Source organism: Puntigrus tetrazona, chromosome 8 (genome assembly GCF_018831695.1).
Source record: "Puntigrus tetrazona isolate hp1 chromosome 8, ASM1883169v1, whole genome shotgun sequence".
NCBI classification, from domain to species: domain Eukaryota; kingdom Metazoa; phylum Chordata; class Actinopteri; order Cypriniformes; family Cyprinidae; genus Puntigrus; species Puntigrus tetrazona.
This window is the reverse complement of record NC_056706.1, coordinates 9419551-9436787: the sequence shown is the minus strand read 5'-3', so window position 1 is coordinate 9436787 and position 17237 is coordinate 9419551. Positions and strand designations below refer to the sequence as shown.

The window sequence follows — 17237 nt, the reverse complement described above, 5'->3', positions numbered from 1 at the left end:
TAGTATGCAGTCCTGTACCTGTTTTCATCCCAAATTCTTTATTTTTTTTTTTTATCAGATTTATTATTCTGTAGTTTTGCTTTTTAATAAAGCTGTCAAGTATGTAGTCCTGTACCTGTTTTCATCCCAAATTCTTTTTTTTTCTTTTTTTTTGCATCAATCAGAGTTTGATGTTTTGATTCACTAAGTCTAGTTTGCTTGATTCATTACTCTTTCATGAAGACTTTTTCTTAAAAATCCTTATGGTATATACTTGGTATATACTTTTACACATACAGTAATTATTTTTATTTTTATTTTACTTTTTTTAGGATGCTGTCTATGGCAGTAGACAGCATAACAGCTCTCTAGGTTCCTAAACAGAGCTTCCCACTCACATGTGCTCTGGCCCCCTCCCCATTCCTCGCTCTGTGTGAAACCCTTTTGTTAGTCGTCTGGCTAGTTCAGTCCCGTGTCTTTGATGACAGCTCTGTGACACACCACACAGACTAGACCATTAGTGCTGACTGGCACAAATTCTATTGGTGGATGACTTAATTACTGATCTTAATCTCTGGGGTGATGTTAGAGATGCTTTAAAATCCACTGGAGTAACTAGCTTATTTCACAAAAATGTTCCTCCTGCTAAATCTTTTGCCTCCTCACCTGACTCCTTTCTCTATGTTCGTGTTATAGTGCCGGAGCTACTCTACCATGACGACTGTGGCTAGATCTTTCATCGGGTTCTTCTGGCTCCTGCGGTTGGTGTGTGCAGTGTTCCCTGAGGAACCGGGACCTCTGAACTTTATCCCCACTGAAGGTAACATTGTCTCCGTTTCTCATGCGGTCATCAAGGTTTAGGGTTGGGCCCGTCTGTGCTCTCAGGCTCTCAGCTTTCACTTTCTAATGCAGAGCAGGCATGCGATTGATCACTCATCAATAATATTGATTCCATGCATCCCAGCCTAACGCATGCCAGTCTATCTTAGCTGAAAGATGAGAAAATCAAGGGGCTTTATAACGCTCAGAGTAGGAGGATAAAGAGAAAAGGAGCTCTGGGAAGCTCTAGGGAGAGTCTTATGACATATTGAAAAAGAAGAACAGAGAGAGAAGGAGGGTAATAAACAGATTTGTAAAGTACTTGTACATTTGTACTTTATTATTATGGTTAAACATTATTGTAGGACATTTTGGATCTTGTTCGCAAAATTACGAGCAATGGTAAATGAGACCATATTTATTGTGTAAATTTACTTATTTACATATTTATTGTGTAATTTTAATGTACTTTTTGTAATTTAATTTTGCATTTCATTTTTTTGTCCCTTTTCTTGCTTTTATGCTCTCCTGCTTCCAATTACATTCACATTAAAATATAAAGCAACTACAAAACCAGTTGTTTGTTACTTGAAATGTTTAAACTTAAAACTTACCAACTTATTAATGTCATATAACAGGTTTCAGGATAGTGTTATTTCTCTGTGTATTTGACACCTCTGGCAACAACACTACTTGACTAGGCCAACAGATGATGAGAGCAGACTTTATCTGTGAAAACCACTGAAGAGCAACTACAGGCAGCTGTCAACATTTTTATCTCAAGTGTGACTCTCGAGTGATCGAACGCCTCTCGCCTTAACGGATCACCTCACCCACACCCAAGTGCAATGAAGAGATGATACAACCCTCTGTCAACTCTTTCCTTTTATCCCTCACTGTCTCATCTACCTCTTTTCTCCTCAGTGGTGAGAAGGTATCCTGTGTTTCTCGGTCGACCCCATCGCTCATCACTCAGACAGGAGCCTTTACACATTCAGAGGATCCTGCAGGTCAATCGTACCCTTTACATTGGAGCCAGGTAGGGTGTGAAATAATGTTGATTAGCATGTGCATACCCTGTAATTACTGTTATATCAGCATCTGTAATTACCTGCACTGAGATGTGTGTTTAAGTATATTATGTGGCATTCAAAAACAATCTCTTTTGAGATCAAGAGTCTGAATTGCTTCTTGTAGATGGTAATTAAACGGCTATCAAAGCCTTTTAAAAGAATAATTCAGCCAAAAAAATTTGGATTCTGACATCATTTACTCAGCTTCATGTCATTACAAACTTGTATGCCTTGCTTACTTCTGTGGAACATAAAAGATGATATTTAAAAAATGTGTTATTTTTGGCTCATTGACTTTTAATGTTAAGAAAAAAAGTCAGTGGTGTCAAAACAGTTAAAACAGTCTGCAAAATATATTTTTGTTTGTGTATAATTTGGAATAATGTTACTTTCTGTAATATGTATTTATAATTGACTTTTTTTATTGTAAAAAAAATAATTTGTTTTTTTTTTAACCTTAATCTTACCCTGATGCTTTCCTCCTTCTGGATGCAACTACCTTTATATAGCAGCCAAGTAATTGCACTACTCATAATATCAAGTTGTTTTAAAGATAGTTATTTGTAATTAAACTGTAATAACAGTAATTAAAAAAATTGATTTCATGTTTAAATATTACTTAAACAAGTAACAATATATAGTAACATCTTTAAACAAACAAACAAAAAAAATCCCTTTTTTGTGGTCTGCAGAAGAAACCCATACAGATTTAAAATTAAAGATAGTAAATTATTTTTTTCATTGTGCCTTTAAGAAGCATGCTTAGTTATAAATGTAAAACTGTTATAAATGTGAAGTCTGGACACCTGTAGTCTTCTCAGTATTTTAGGCCTGGGTGTGGCTTTGAAAAGATCACGGGGTCAATGATGTTTTTGCTTTCCTGCATGTTTTGCCTACCTCACAGGAGCTGGGGTTAGGAATAGATAAACAAAAATAAAATTTCATTAGGTTTGGCGCTTTACAAAAATAAGCCATTTTTTGTGAATTTATGCAGCATACTTCCCAAAAATGACTGGCACGTCCGCTGGGAGATTTTAAACATATGGTGATAGTTACCAAAAGTTGTAGGGGTCCGGAGGGGGAGGCATCCTACTCTAATAAAGACCCTCATACTGTGTCAGGAAATGACCTGCCCACTCGACCGTGTCAAAAATTAAACCTCAAAAATAAATATATCACAAATTGCCATATGACTTACGACACTTAGACTGGGCTATCTCATAAAAAAGGGCAAAAGTCTTTGGCCTAAAGAAGCACAACTCGAAGGCGAACAACACTTTATTTACGTTTTCCAACATGGTGCCACTGTGGCCAATGTAATTCGATGAAATTCAAGCCCCGCTGTGTGCAGTCAGCAAACTGTATGTACCTATCAGTGTCTGAAGTAAATGGAGGTGTTTGCCGTAGCCAACAGAAAATGACCTCTGTGGAAAAGGAGATTTATTTAGCCGATGACTCAAGAGGGAGCATTCAATAACAACGGCAACACGGAGTGAAATAAAAAGGAGGCAATACTGCTTAGGTGCAAGGGAGAGAGAGATTCAGTGAAGTTTCAAGTCAGGGATATAGGCAGCCCGGATTGACTGAATAAAGTCTGCAACAGCGTGCTCAAGTGTGATAAGGGGTGCAGGCAGGCTAAATCCTGTTAGCATTAGCATAACCGCTCAAGACCATGCCCCAAGAAAGCGGCCAGCCTCTCAACCCCTTTTACAGTATTACCTTGCCAATACCTGGTCGGAGATGAGAGGACTGAAGTATGTTATTAAACACATTTGGTTTCCTCCAGAAATTTCTGGACCTCCACGTGAGCGAATGCAAACTAGCCCAGACTTGTTGGAGGAGGAGAAATCAGTCCAAGCCGTAAATAAATACACCTATAGGACAAATGAGGTGTTTGTTTTGTGATCTGTGTAAATAATTAACGTTCCGAGTAACTGGAGGAGGGTGACTTAGATTGCCAGCGGCGACCTGGTTAAGTCACATTAAATCAAGCCTCAGCCACCTCGTAGTATTTGACCTCTCCAAAAGGTCAAGTCTTTCAATTAGGCTCAGGAGTGAAACTCAACACATTCTACCCACGAATCTGTCGCTAACGGTGCGGGACAGGTTCCGGCTGACCTCTGAGGTCACAGAAACACCGCCTGACTGGCGCACGGCCTCCAACAGTGCAGAGAAATGAAGGACTCAGCTGCCGCCAGGGCTGCTTTGGGACGCGGGAAGAATGGTTTGAGACCTCCTGTAGTGCTACAATTGAAAAATACACTTTCTCTTTTAGCTGTCTCCTTCATAGCTGATGTTAAATATAGTTGGGCTCCCCATGAGAGATCCTGAGTCTCCCAGGTCCATTTTGTGCGTGTCAGTATGGTCATAAATTTGTAGCACTGAATGAGGGCATGGTATTGTACCAAACTAACACACAGTACTGCATAATACATCCCTCAGCATTCCTGCATGAGCTGATAAAATATACAATGAATGCAATGTAAGTCGCTTTGGATAAGTGTGTGCCAAATGCATAAATGTAGCGTAATGTGATAATACTGTAAAGGTTGCCAAAGGCACTCCATTATTCAGACATTCTACCAATTTAGAGTGAAAAAAGACAGATAGTGAGTGAGATGAAATCAAATAGGGAAAGTTAGAAGTTACAATCCATTACTATGTGACATTGCCACACGATTAAGATTGTAGTGTTGCTTCCTGGATAAAGTCAAAAGAAAATGATATTTTGGTCTCCTGATATGATTTGGGATAAGATTTTATCGGCTAGGTGAAAATTGCACTTCAAATCTCTTGCAAAGTAAACCAAAATAATAAGTATAAAAAAAGTTTGGTGAATTTGTTGTGCAAAAAGCAGATTTGAAGAATTCTGTCCTATCCATTGATGGATTTATGCTTATTTTTGCCTATTTGTTTTAAGAATTTAATTTTAATAAAATAAATGTTCAGTTCAAATGAGAAAAGGACACTGCCTTTGGTTTATGTGCATATCATATTGTCTTAGTAGAATTAGTATCCAAGGTGCTGTATGCAGGACTTTGACTCTACTAAAGCATAAAAATGCCATAATATGTTTAGAGATATTTAAGAAACATGCAAAGTTAACATACTTGCTACTGATGCAATGCTACTGTCTGTTATTCTCCTTTGAAAATGAGCATTCCGGCCCGGAATGTCAGTCTTTGTCTTGGTTTGTGAAACCCGCCCACTGTGAGTTTACCCAGTCATTTCTTGGAATCCCAGGTTGCCAGTTGGCAGAAAATAGAGCCTATTTCGTTTCAGTCATAGAAGCTGGCAAATGAAAGAGGTCTGAGCGGGAATCTGGCAACCTGCTTGTACGTCAAGTAGGTGCGGCCATATGAGGAAAAAAAAAAACATCTTCGATATTTTGAATTTGGACTGCCATAACGTAGTTCAACCCCTCAGTGTCAATAATTTGCAAATTATCTGTTTTTCCATCCAGCATTTTTATGCATTATCACCAAATTCTCATAAGAATACATTCATGGAAACTATGCAAGATGGGGAAATGTGGAAAGAAGATAAAAACTGCAGTTTGTGTACAAGATAGTGAAGATGCTGATAAAGAGAGAGTTTTTACTGGACCCCATCTGTTCTATTCTTGCCAATGTTCTGAATGTCTTGTCCAAATCATCTGTGTTGTTTGGTAACCTTGTGCAACAACAAAGCCTGTTTTTATATTCATGTAAATGTGAAAGTACCTTTGAACTCCAAACAGAGCCCTTGCTTTACTTTGCCGCTTGGGTGATTGTATCTGTTTAAAGTTTGTGCTCTCTAAATAAGACAAGTACTGTGTAAGTGTATGATAATTTTAACCAGGGCACTTAGGGGCCGCCCTGCTCAGAGAGGGAATGGCCAAAGGGGATTCATTTTAACAAACCACACAGAGAGGGATTAAATAATTCATAGTCAGTCTCGTCAGACTCTCTTCAAGAACACACACACACACACACACACACACACACACACACACAGAATCTACGTTTTTGTTGATGTGTCCACAGAGCGGTGATGCAGATGGAAGGCTGTGAAAGATAAGATCAATACTACTGCAATAACATGGGCTGGTCTGTGAGCTTGGCAAATTCACAGATTACAACATTTCTGACAGAAAAGAGAGGGAGACACACACACACACACACACACACACACACAAGATTTGAAATTCTCCAGGTCTCTCGTCGGGCCGTGCAGCAGCTCTTAGACCTTGATCAATATTCAGGCATAAACCACGGCCCTCTGAAACACCAAACACGCTATGATTAAAAGAGATCAGATTCATAGAGACTTTAATAGACACCGCAAGGTTATAGAAAGATTATTAAAGTGGTTGCAGGAAGTGCTGTAGCATTGGATGCTGTGTTCAAGATGAGGAGCTGCATGCAACATGCATGCAGTGTGGGGGTGGGTTATGAATTATGGAGGGGAAATCAGGCATATCATAATGCAAAGAATCGTGATTATGTAGGACAAGCTGTGGTGAATCGTTTAACTGAGTGTTTGCACTGAGAAGGTGGATCAGGGGAGAAGAATGTTATATCAGCGCTGTATGTGAGGCTGAGGGCTTTGACTCTTTAAGACACTCGTTTTAAGCATACGCATGGTTAGTTGTTTTAATTAGCTGATTTCATTTTAAAGAGATTTAGATGATTAAGACATAAAGATAAAATATCTGATAAAGATTATTTTGTAGTATGCTGTTCACAATCTCTCGCTCTTTCTCTTCTCATGCTTATGTGTCAGAGATGACCTTTTCCGAGTGGAGCTGGACAACGTGGTGGGAGAAGAGATGTTTTACAGCAAGGTGAGAACAGAAATACAGTCTCTCACACACACACACTCAAACATGTTGGAATTTGTGGTTTATGAGGACTCATAGGCGTAATGGCTTCTGTACTGTACAAATAGTATGTGCTATCGCCCTACACCTAAACCTACCCCTACAGAGGGGTAAACTACAGACATTTTGCCAAAAAAACACGATTTAGTGTGTTTTTAAGCCTTTTGAATTATGAGGACATTGGCAGTGTCCTCATAAACCACCTTTGAATCGTAATACCTCTGTCATACCCATGTCATTAAACAAATTTGTGTCCCTATAAACCACAAATGTCAACCCCCACACACCCATACTTTATGCTGGAAATGAACAGTTCCTCATTACTGAAGTTTCCTCTGTTACAGAAGAGGACATGGGAATCCAACAAAAATGACATCAGAATCTGTAGAATGAAGGGAAAACATGAGGTGAGTAGTTGTTGTCACAAACAGATGCACATATTTGGTTTGTATGTGAGAAATACCTGTATATATACCTCTTATACAGTAAACTAGTCCTAAAAACAATATTTAATTTTATTTATTTAGAAAATGTTTTTTTAGGGTTTTTTTTTTTGTTTTTTTGTCAGATTAAGCAGACTTTTAGCAGTAATGGCTCGATAAATAAATCATGTTTACTTATTATAAAATAATACATTTACATTTTTTATTTTTTATTTACATTATTTTTACATTTTTAAATGTGTAGTGAGCTGTTTTCATCCACTGGTTCTTATAACAACAGTCATATCAACACTGTTAAATGTTTCCATTTATTAATGTTGAGCACTTTTATATGTTCGTGTCACATTATTTATGCCACTGCTCAACGTTTTAAGATGCCATCACAAGAGCTTCCTGTGGCAAATTTTTAGGAAATCAGTTTTTTCGGTGCTGTGTGTCTTTGCAAAATAGAAAGGGGTGTCAAAAGCTGCCAGCAGTCCCCACAGCTGCCCACGCATGACCACTGCAGATATCTTTCTTTCACACACCCTTCTCTTCATCTTCTGGAATGCTGGGTATTTTGTCTGACTTCAATGAAAGTGTAAGGGAGTTTTTATTGAAAGGTGTCTGTGTGGGAAGAGTGAAGGATGACTTAATCCCCTCCAGGCAAGAAAAGAGTGAAAAAGAGAGAAAACGACTTATTTAACACTGAAAGTGACACCTGACATTGAATCTGGCTGAAAGAGTGTAAGACAAAAGCACAGCAGAGAGCAAGTGAGATGAGACATACAAAGAATCCAAGAGAAAGCGAGCTGCTGTCCCACCTGTCTGCCCTGGGGATGGACAAAAAGACAGAAAGAGAGACCCATATAAATGGGAGGAGTGAAGGGGTCAGTGTAAGAGTGAGGGTGGACAGGAAAGATTTACAGGTATAGTTTACCCCAAAAAAAGAATTATATTACTTGTTTGTTAGTATTCTGTTTGATTGCTGATGGGTTTTTTAATCTTGCTCTTTTGTAGTGTTAATTTAGGTTTACTTGGTATGATTTGTGTATGAATCTTACAAATTAGTAAAATGAATCAGGTGGTACATTGAAAATAAGCATTACAAAAAACCTATTTGTTCATTTGATTTGGTGAATTCAGTGATCTGGTCACAGCTGATCACGGTAGAGGCTGACAGTGAAAAATGTAATTTCAATTTATATTCCGGTGTGTTTGCTGCAACTTGTAATATTGTGTCGAAGCCATCAAGATAACTTTTTGTGTAATTATTTATAGGTTCTTTAAATTGTCATGTTCCACTAAAACATTAACAGTATAATGACAATGATAATATTTGGAAGGAGTAAATCGTGACATTTACATTTTTGGAGGGAGCTTCTCCTTCAAAATGTCTATAGAATAATTGAGAGATAAAGGGCTAGAGAAAGAGGGACTGTTGGGGGGTTTAGGAGAGAAAGAGAATTGCCCTCTTAGAGTTAATAAGTCTGCAAACATGAGAGGTCATGCAGAGATGAACGAGAGACGAGACAAGCTCTTAAACAGAGCCCAAGATCTCACGCTGAGTGGACACTGATACACGCACACACACGTCTACAAAAGCACGTGCTCTGCACCCATACACACCGTCCTCTAGTCCTCCTGTATGAGTCCTTGCGTTTGTCACTGTGATACATTTGCCACTAGGGTAATTGGTTTTGGTAATTAAATGTTTCTGCACGGCTGATCTAAGAGGCCACATGGCTGTAATTGGGAGGGAAATTCAATCTCCACATCTCTGCCCCTTTCATCTGGATCTGCAGGAGGCCATTTTGAATCTCCAATGAATGCAGAAGCGGTGTCTTCTCTCACTGCAAGTGTAAAAGCAACTAGGTTCATACACACACACACACACACACAGGGACTGTGAGGCTGGTTTAATGCAAAGCAACTGGAGTGCAGCCAGTTCACACAGAAGAGAAATTCCGTGCCAGTTCTAGACACATTATGATTGACAGCACTTAGACAGATTGTTTCACCGATAATGTGCTGATGCAGCTCACTGCACTTCCAATTACACACACCTGCATGGACGTACTTAATATTTGAGAACCAACGATTTGAATCAAGAAGATACAAAGAATCAAAGTTAAACACTGCAAATGTATAAAATGTTCTGTGCATATGTAAAATATTTACTCTATTCTATATTTACTCTCTTCTAAATCTAATATTTAATTAATTTTAAAAAGATGTGTAAAAAAAGCATTCAAAATCAGAATTAAAAATGTTAAATAACCACGTACAATATGCAGTAGATTTTGCTTTTGCAAGCTTAATATGAATTCTCTCTAAATATAGAAAAGATGTTGAACATATTGTGAAGAAAATCATTTAAAATCTGAATTATGAATGTAAAAGAGCCATTATATATTCGAAATCCTACAGGCAAGCATTCTGAACCTGGAGTTTCACACTGTAAGCAAAATGAGTGATGTGCACAGACATATTTGATTTAGACATAGTCCAGTTGTAGAATATCAAAACATTTAGTATTTGAGCCAATTTTAGAACACATTGTTTTCATTTGTCATGCATCTCCTAACATTGTTTCTATGTGAATGGGTTGTGTTGTGATCTTCAGTCAGCAAGTGTATGACAGTTTTTTTCCTCTGTAACTATTTACAAAGTTGGCAAATGTATGATCCCTGCTTCGTCTAGCATTTAAAAAGTTTAGCTCATGCAGTGTGCCCCATCCTCAAGTCGATTTCAATTCACAGACTGTGGAATTTGTTGCATTTGTACATTCTCAATATAAATGAACCACTGTGAATCAGAATTCTGAATCTATAGAATCCAAGCTTCACATGAACTCTAAATCTGCAATATGAAGACAAACATCAATATAAATGAATTCTGAAAATGAAAACAGAAATGTTAATCTAAAAGAACATCTGAATTCTGAATCCAACTGAGATTCACTAGGTAATCACATCTTTGCTTTGTCTATTTGTTTTGTGTTTATTGCTGTTTGGTCTTATGCTTTTATCATGTTAATTTAGGTTTCAAATCCTGACAGACCTATTTTGCACATTTAACACAGTTTTAGGGCACATTTCGTTCCCTAGTCCTGAGTACACTCAGTCTCTCACTCATACTTTTGAAGCCTTGAGCTCCATGATTGCTTTACTTAGCCTGCTCTCAATGTTGATGTTAGCCCATGGTGTGTTCACCAGCCATCAGCGTCAAAGTGTGTGAGGGGGCGTAGATTAGCCCTAGAGCAAAAACACAAACACACACAATCTCTCTCTCTCACACATACACAAAACTTCAATCGTTTTCTCCCCACTTTTGTCCATCTCTTTCTTCCTTTCCTAGTCTATCCCTTTGCTAGATAAAGTACACATCCTACACAAGCACAAACACAACACCATACTCTGTTCTCTGGCAGATTTGCACTAATTTAGCCCCTGCTGTTAATGTGGTCCCTGTCTGACCGAGGCTGCTGTCACTGCAATTACAAAGAGAATTCTACAGATGACAATTTTGCCACGGGAAAGATAGAGACTGAGAGGGAAAAAAAAAGGTCCCTGCCAACTTTTTGTGCTCTTTCCTTGTCAAAGCTCTGCAGTATTCTCGCTCCTCTCATGGTTGGAGAAACGGACTCAGTTGAGCATGTAATGGAAACTTCTGAGAGTTAGCTTTGCTTATTGTAAATATGACCCTTTTATTATGAGGAACAGTGTCTGAAGTGGTTAAGTGGGCACGCGGGAGATGAGTTACTCTTGCAGGTGATAAAGATGAGCGCAATTATTCAGTATCCAGTCAATTGACCATGCTGTGTAACACCTAATGGGTTGTTCATGTTAAAAGCATTTCGGAGTGACAAACCAACCTGAAGTCCTTCATTTTAAGCAATCATCTGTGACACAAAATTGAGCAGTGCTCTGTTATTCAAATGAGCAATGATGGCAAAAATAGAAACCAAGCAATTATTATTATGTTCTGTTCATTGCTTGTTGCATTTGACAGTGTTTTGTTAGCTAAACCTGGAAACATAATTAGAAATTATTATAATTATTATTAACTACCAATCTAAAGTTGAAGTCAAATGAAAAAAAGCTAAAACTTCACTAAAACTTAACTTAATGAAAACTGAACTTATATTTTAATAATATATAAATAATACAAAAAAAAACACAGGCAGAAACTTGCTTCAGGATTTATCTCGAGTTGATATATGGGTTTGGACATGTATGTATTTGTGGGTCTGTGGATGGTTTATGGTGTTATTGTGGGAATGAATTTGTAAGGAAATAATTTTGATATAAAGATATCAGTGATCCAGGAATGTAGGGAGTACAGTGCGCAGATGTGCGGTGTTGGTGTGGATGTCATGTCAAGAGATTCACCGGAGAGAAAGAGAGAGGCCAGGGAGGAATTCACTTGTTCAGCTCAGCATCTGTTAGAGAGAACATCTGCCAGAAGGCAACGCCCTTTGACTAAGGTTCTCTCACACACACAAGCTTGGGTGGTAAACTTATCTGGGACCTGGTATAAATAATTTAGTACCCGACACTAACAGTGAGAATTTGCAGTAACAGTCAAGGCCCTGAAAGCTGAATAAATATGGCACGTGGGTACAGGGTAGAAAGACGAGGAAAAGAGTAGGCATTTTTTTTAGGGAATTGTACAAATAAAACTTGATGTGAAATGGAGACAAAGACATTCACTTCCTTTACTGTGACAGGTTTACAGAAACACTAAAACCTCTTAAACTCTTATTTTTCCAGCTTAGCAGAAAAGAACAAATTCGCATTACATAGGATGATAATTATGCATTTTGTTAAAGCAAAATTCATTTTTCAGCTATACACATTTTTATTGTTTACATACTCTTATTTTATTACAAATACCAATTTCAGACATTGATGCTTTGCCAGCAATTATTATATTTTTGTCCAGTTCTCACGATTAGCTGCACACACTTTTATTATTTTATTGTAGTTCATATTGTATATTATACATGCTTATTTTATTACAAATATTGATGCCTTGCCAGGAATGATTTTTTTTATTGATTCTTTGCCAGCATTTTTTTTTTATTTTATTTTAATAAAAGGGATCTAAAATATGGTCATGTAGAATAAAGCGTTAATATTTGCTTTAGAAGTATTAATAAACAGCCAATATGCTACGAATATGCATTTTAATAAGCAACTATTTTACAGTGACAGTAAAGTGTTATTCTTTTATTTTATACTCCTTATTGTACAGTTATTTTATTACCTTTGCTAGTATCCATCTTTTTTCTAGCAACTGATTTTGTGTTTATGTGCATGTTGATGCCTTGGCAACAATCATGCCAATAAATTAATAAAAATTGAAAAAGCAGAGACAAGAACAGTCTGGAAGAGAAATGCTGCGGGAGTGGAAGGGGTGGGTTAAAAGAGGACACAGAGGAAGGATAAAGGGATAATTGGACTGGTAGCAGGAGATGAAAAATAAAGAGATGAAGAAAGAGAAGGCCATTGTGAAACACAGAGAAGAGGGCAGTTGATGGTACAGAGATGTCCAACACTAGAGAGAAGCCCTAATGGACTAATGAATAGTGTGTAAATGAATCAGGTCTCTTTTGAAAATATGAAATGAGGGGATGAAAATGGAAAGAGCAGGTGAAGGGCTGGGGGAGGATGAGAAGGCCATTGTTGTTTATCTGGGGGATGTGCTTTATCGCTTAGCAGACCAGGACCTGTGCCAAGTGTTTAGACTCTTGAAGGAATTGCCGAATCAGTTTTATGAGTAGAGTTATGGGCTTTATGTGCACCAGGCTCCTACTGAGACTCAAACACGTAAATACACACACACACACACACACACACATACATAAATACATCTGCATCACAACACCCCCACCACCTACACACAATTCAGTTACGATAAGAAAAGCATCTGTCTTACAGAGACGCACATAAACAGGCCAGGAACACTCATAGCGGTGCATTGTTGGCTGACATATATATGTGATTTAATATGCCGTTATCAGCTGTTACGCTGTTAGTTCATGATCTATCACCAGTCACAATTTTAGGAGATTCCACATTCTTTCTCTCACCTCTTTGCTCATTCTTATTCTGTACTTGCATGACATTAACTGTACATTGGTATTGCTAAAGCAATAAGAAAAAAAATTAATAAATAAATGATAAATAATGAATAAAATAGCAAATAAAAAAACAAGCATTTTAATTACATTTTACATATTTTGAAAATAACTTATGAGTCAAATGTAAAATTAGAATCTTTTAGTTAAAATCTAATTTAATAAAAATAAAATCGGTATTCCTAAAACAATAAGATATTTTAAATAAATAATAGATAATATAGCAAATAAAAAAACTTGCAATTTATATATAATTTTATATAACAACTAAATATGAGTCATTAATATTATCTCATGAAAAAAAAAAATATTAAAATAAAAAAGTAAATAAGTCATTAGTAAGTAATTAGTTGCTCCCAAACTTTTTCTCTCTGTCCTCACCTCTCCACTGAAAAACAAGAACCCTGTGAGGACCTGAGCATCTGGAATAACACTCACTCCCACTTCTCCCCCTCCGGCTCCTTCCACACATCCTCTCTCTCTCCCTCTCTCCCTCTCTCCCTCTCTCTCTCTCTCTCTCTCTCTCTCTCTCTCTCTCTCTCTCTCTCTCTCTCTCTCTCTCTCTCTCTCTCTCTTCCTTCATCCGATAACAGATTGCTGTGATCATGTAGCCCCATTGCCCACAGGTTGCTGCCCATCAAATGGTGCCACACTGGCGGGCACACGCGGGGTGCGCTGGTGGGGGGCGGCACGTGGGGGGGCATGACATAAGCAGTCTCTATTTCACATCTCTTAAAGCCCTTCACAGGTGCAGGGCTCAAACATGTGCGTTCAATTGAACCGAGGTTTAGCCGAATGACTCACTGTGGCGTGCCTCTGGTTTGCCAAGTGAATTGTTTGTACAGATGCAAACAATCCTTGGAATAAAATTGAAAGTGCTGAGAAATGTGATGTCATTCTAAGAGGGAATTTGTTCATGAGAGTTTGATTTAGGAGACAAATGATTTTCTTCTTTTTTTTCACTATGTTGTTTTTTAGGACGAGTGCCGTAACTACATGAAGGTTCTGCTCAGCCAACAGGGCGGATTGTTTATCTGTGGAACCAACGCCTTCAATCCGTTATGTGCCAATTATACAGTGAGTACTGAATGCTCGAGAAACACTTGTATTTCACATGCACAGAAAAACATTATTTCGGAAAATCACCACACCCTCTAGTCTTTCATTTCCCCAATGTTTTGGCAGTGTTTTTGGGGTCTGTATTTTCTCATTACATTTTTTCATACTTTATTTATTTTCTTCAGCCCATTACATTTCTCACACATATTTTATTTCATTCTCCCTAGCTGCTTTTTTTTCTGCTGCAAAACTTCACAGTACATTTCAAAGCAGTGCTTGCAGCGTCGTTCTAAATGACTTTGGCTTCATTAGGTCACCACACATTTCTGACCCGGATGGGAATCTGTTCAAAACCCCCAAGCAGAAAGAGTCTCCCCTGCCGTTTGTTTATACTCTGTTTTTCCACCTGCCTTGCCGTCAATATGCCCAGAAGCACCAAGCTGCTTTCTGATGACCTCAAGAGCAGAGAGCTGTCATTAATCAGTCTAGATGCATTTTTCCATGCGTGGTTGTTTATTCGAAAAGAATGGTAATGCCACTCAACAGGCATGTTGTTTGATTCCAAGATTCTGTGTGTGTGTGTTGCATTCCATCCATCTGGCCACTGACTCTGTCGCCCCCAGTGTACGTGAGTCACATTAATGCAGGGTCTTAGTTGTTAGTCCACCTGCGGCATCTACTTGAATACCGTATCCATTAATGCTGCACCTGAGCACTGCTACGCCTGCCTCGCATATCAGATCTGCTTCTTCTCAACCAATCACTCTAATGATATACCTACTGGATAAAGAAGAAAAACACACAATTACTAATCATCCGCTCTACTGGATTGCAACCTACTTCTTTCAGGTCACAAATTACACGTATGAAAAAAACACCTGTGTAATATAACAGATCTTAATTTTATATAATACTATATAATATGTAATGCATGTATGGTATATGATACTGTTCAAAAGTTTGGGCTCAGTGAGAATTTTTTTTAAGGAAGGTGTCATTTTTATTCAGCGTATAAATAAATGGATTGTAATTACTCTTAATTCCAGCCGACAATTCAGATAGAAATGGCTATTTTAAAGTGATATTATTTTAGAAATTAAAATATCGGACCAATCATCACAGATTAGCGTGATACAAAGGAGGGGTTTGGAAAAATAATTAGGAGTATTGGGAGGGGTTGGGAGTCACTGAGAAAGGTAAATATAAATGCATATTATAAGACAATTAAAGTGTTTTTGACCTTGCATGTCAATCTGTTGTTGGGGACAAAATATAAACCTTTAATTACCCATAATTACCCACTTATATTTTACTCTTTATTTCTGGTAAGATAAATGCAGCATTTCATTGTTCACCAAGTGGCTTATGCGAGCAAAATTACAGACATTAAAATAAAGCAGCAGAATAAACTTTCCATAAGTGACATCAGCGCTTCCCCACTCTTGACAAGCACCTGCCGCTATTTGCATCAAGGGAATTAGAAAGATAAAAGTTTGTGTATGAAAAAGTCTTGAGGACACGAACAAACTCAACCTGTCAGCTCTGAAACACACCATTACAGATCTGAGCAAATGAAAAGAATTATCGCACACCTGTAATGCAACATTACACCTGTCAAGAGTTTAAGAGGCTCTCTAGAGACCGAATACTATGGTGGAGACAGAAAGAGGGAGAGCGCACAGGTTTATTTATAGTGAGTTTTAATGGCCTGAGAATAATTTTCAGCTTGAACTGTAATTGTGCTATAAATCGCCTGTGGATGTTTTTGAAATTAACTTTTGTGCATATGTTTTTGCTCTGCTTCTGTTATTCCTGCGCTTCTCGTATTTTTCTCTTTCTGCTTTTGAATTAGCAAACTGTACATCTGAGAGAAACACATTTATTTAGCTAGAGTCAGTCTTCTACCTATTTCTGTATTTTCGCTTATTGGGTTTTTCTCTAATTATTGAATGTGTTTTGTGTGTGTGCGCAGGGAGACACTCTTGAGATGGTGGCGGAAACTGTCAGTGGAATGGCTAGATGCCCATATGACCCAAAACATGCCAATGTGGCCCTGTTTGCTGGTGAGACTCCACCGTCATCTTTTGTTTCTCTCTCCCGTTGAACATTACTGCAAACGGTCCCTGCATATTACAGGACTAAATATAGATGCACAGCAGCGTGGAAAAGCTGATGTCCCTGTTGTTATTCTTTAAGTTAATTACATGCCAGTCTGTGAACAATATTTATGTGTATCTCTCACTCTAATCATGCACATGTGCTGTCCAGCATATTCCCTGCACAGCATTACGGCTTTACTGCTTCCTGCCTGGACAAACCTAAAGGAAATGAAATATTTTTTTAATATATGAAGATGCATTACACCAACAAAAGTATATTGAGATCATATTTTTAGTTTGTAAAGCTGTGCCGATCTATCAGAGCTAAACAGCTAAAAATAGTTTTAACTGATTTACCAACCTGATATGAATAACTCAGATGTATAAAAGTGAAAACATATACTCCTCTACACACAGGAGAGAAGATGTTAGATGGAAAATGGGTGCATATATCATATATTATCTCTACGCGTTTTTTTATGGAGAAAGATTTTATATGGAGTTTGTTTGTGTGCTGTTTTTTCAGAGGGGAATCTTTACACTGCTACAGTGACTGATTTTCTGGCCATCGATGCTGTGATCTACAGGAGTCTGGGGGACAATCCCGCTCTCCGAACGGTGAAACACGACTCCAAATGGTTTCGAGGTAATAAAGACTTCAAACATTAGTTGACAGGAAGGGGAAGCTGTGCAGAGTCAGCACGTGGATGTAATATTAATGCTGTTTGTGTATGTAAAATGCATGTGAGCGAGAGTTAAGTGTATTAATGTGTCCATTGT

At 37.9% G+C, this 17237-nt stretch overlaps 1 protein-coding gene across 5 annotated transcripts in view; it reads left to right on the top strand.

Annotated features, from left to right (window-relative positions):
* sema6bb (sema domain, transmembrane domain (TM), and cytoplasmic domain, (semaphorin) 6Bb) overlaps positions 1 to 17237 on the top strand; it is a 112179-nt gene that overhangs the window by 53882 nt on the left and 41060 nt on the right. For all 5 annotated transcript variants that reach the window (XM_043246890.1, XM_043246892.1, XM_043246894.1 and 2 more), the window contains 7 exons: positions 676 to 799; positions 1723 to 1837; positions 6636 to 6696; positions 7077 to 7139; positions 14278 to 14376; positions 16331 to 16421; positions 16984 to 17103. In XM_043246890.1, coding sequence (XP_043102825.1) covers positions 676 to 799; positions 1723 to 1837; positions 6636 to 6696; positions 7077 to 7139; positions 14278 to 14376; positions 16331 to 16421; positions 16984 to 17103 — 673 coding nt within the window. The remainder of the gene's footprint in view (positions 1 to 675; positions 800 to 1722; positions 1838 to 6635; positions 6697 to 7076; positions 7140 to 14277; positions 14377 to 16330; positions 16422 to 16983; positions 17104 to 17237) is intronic.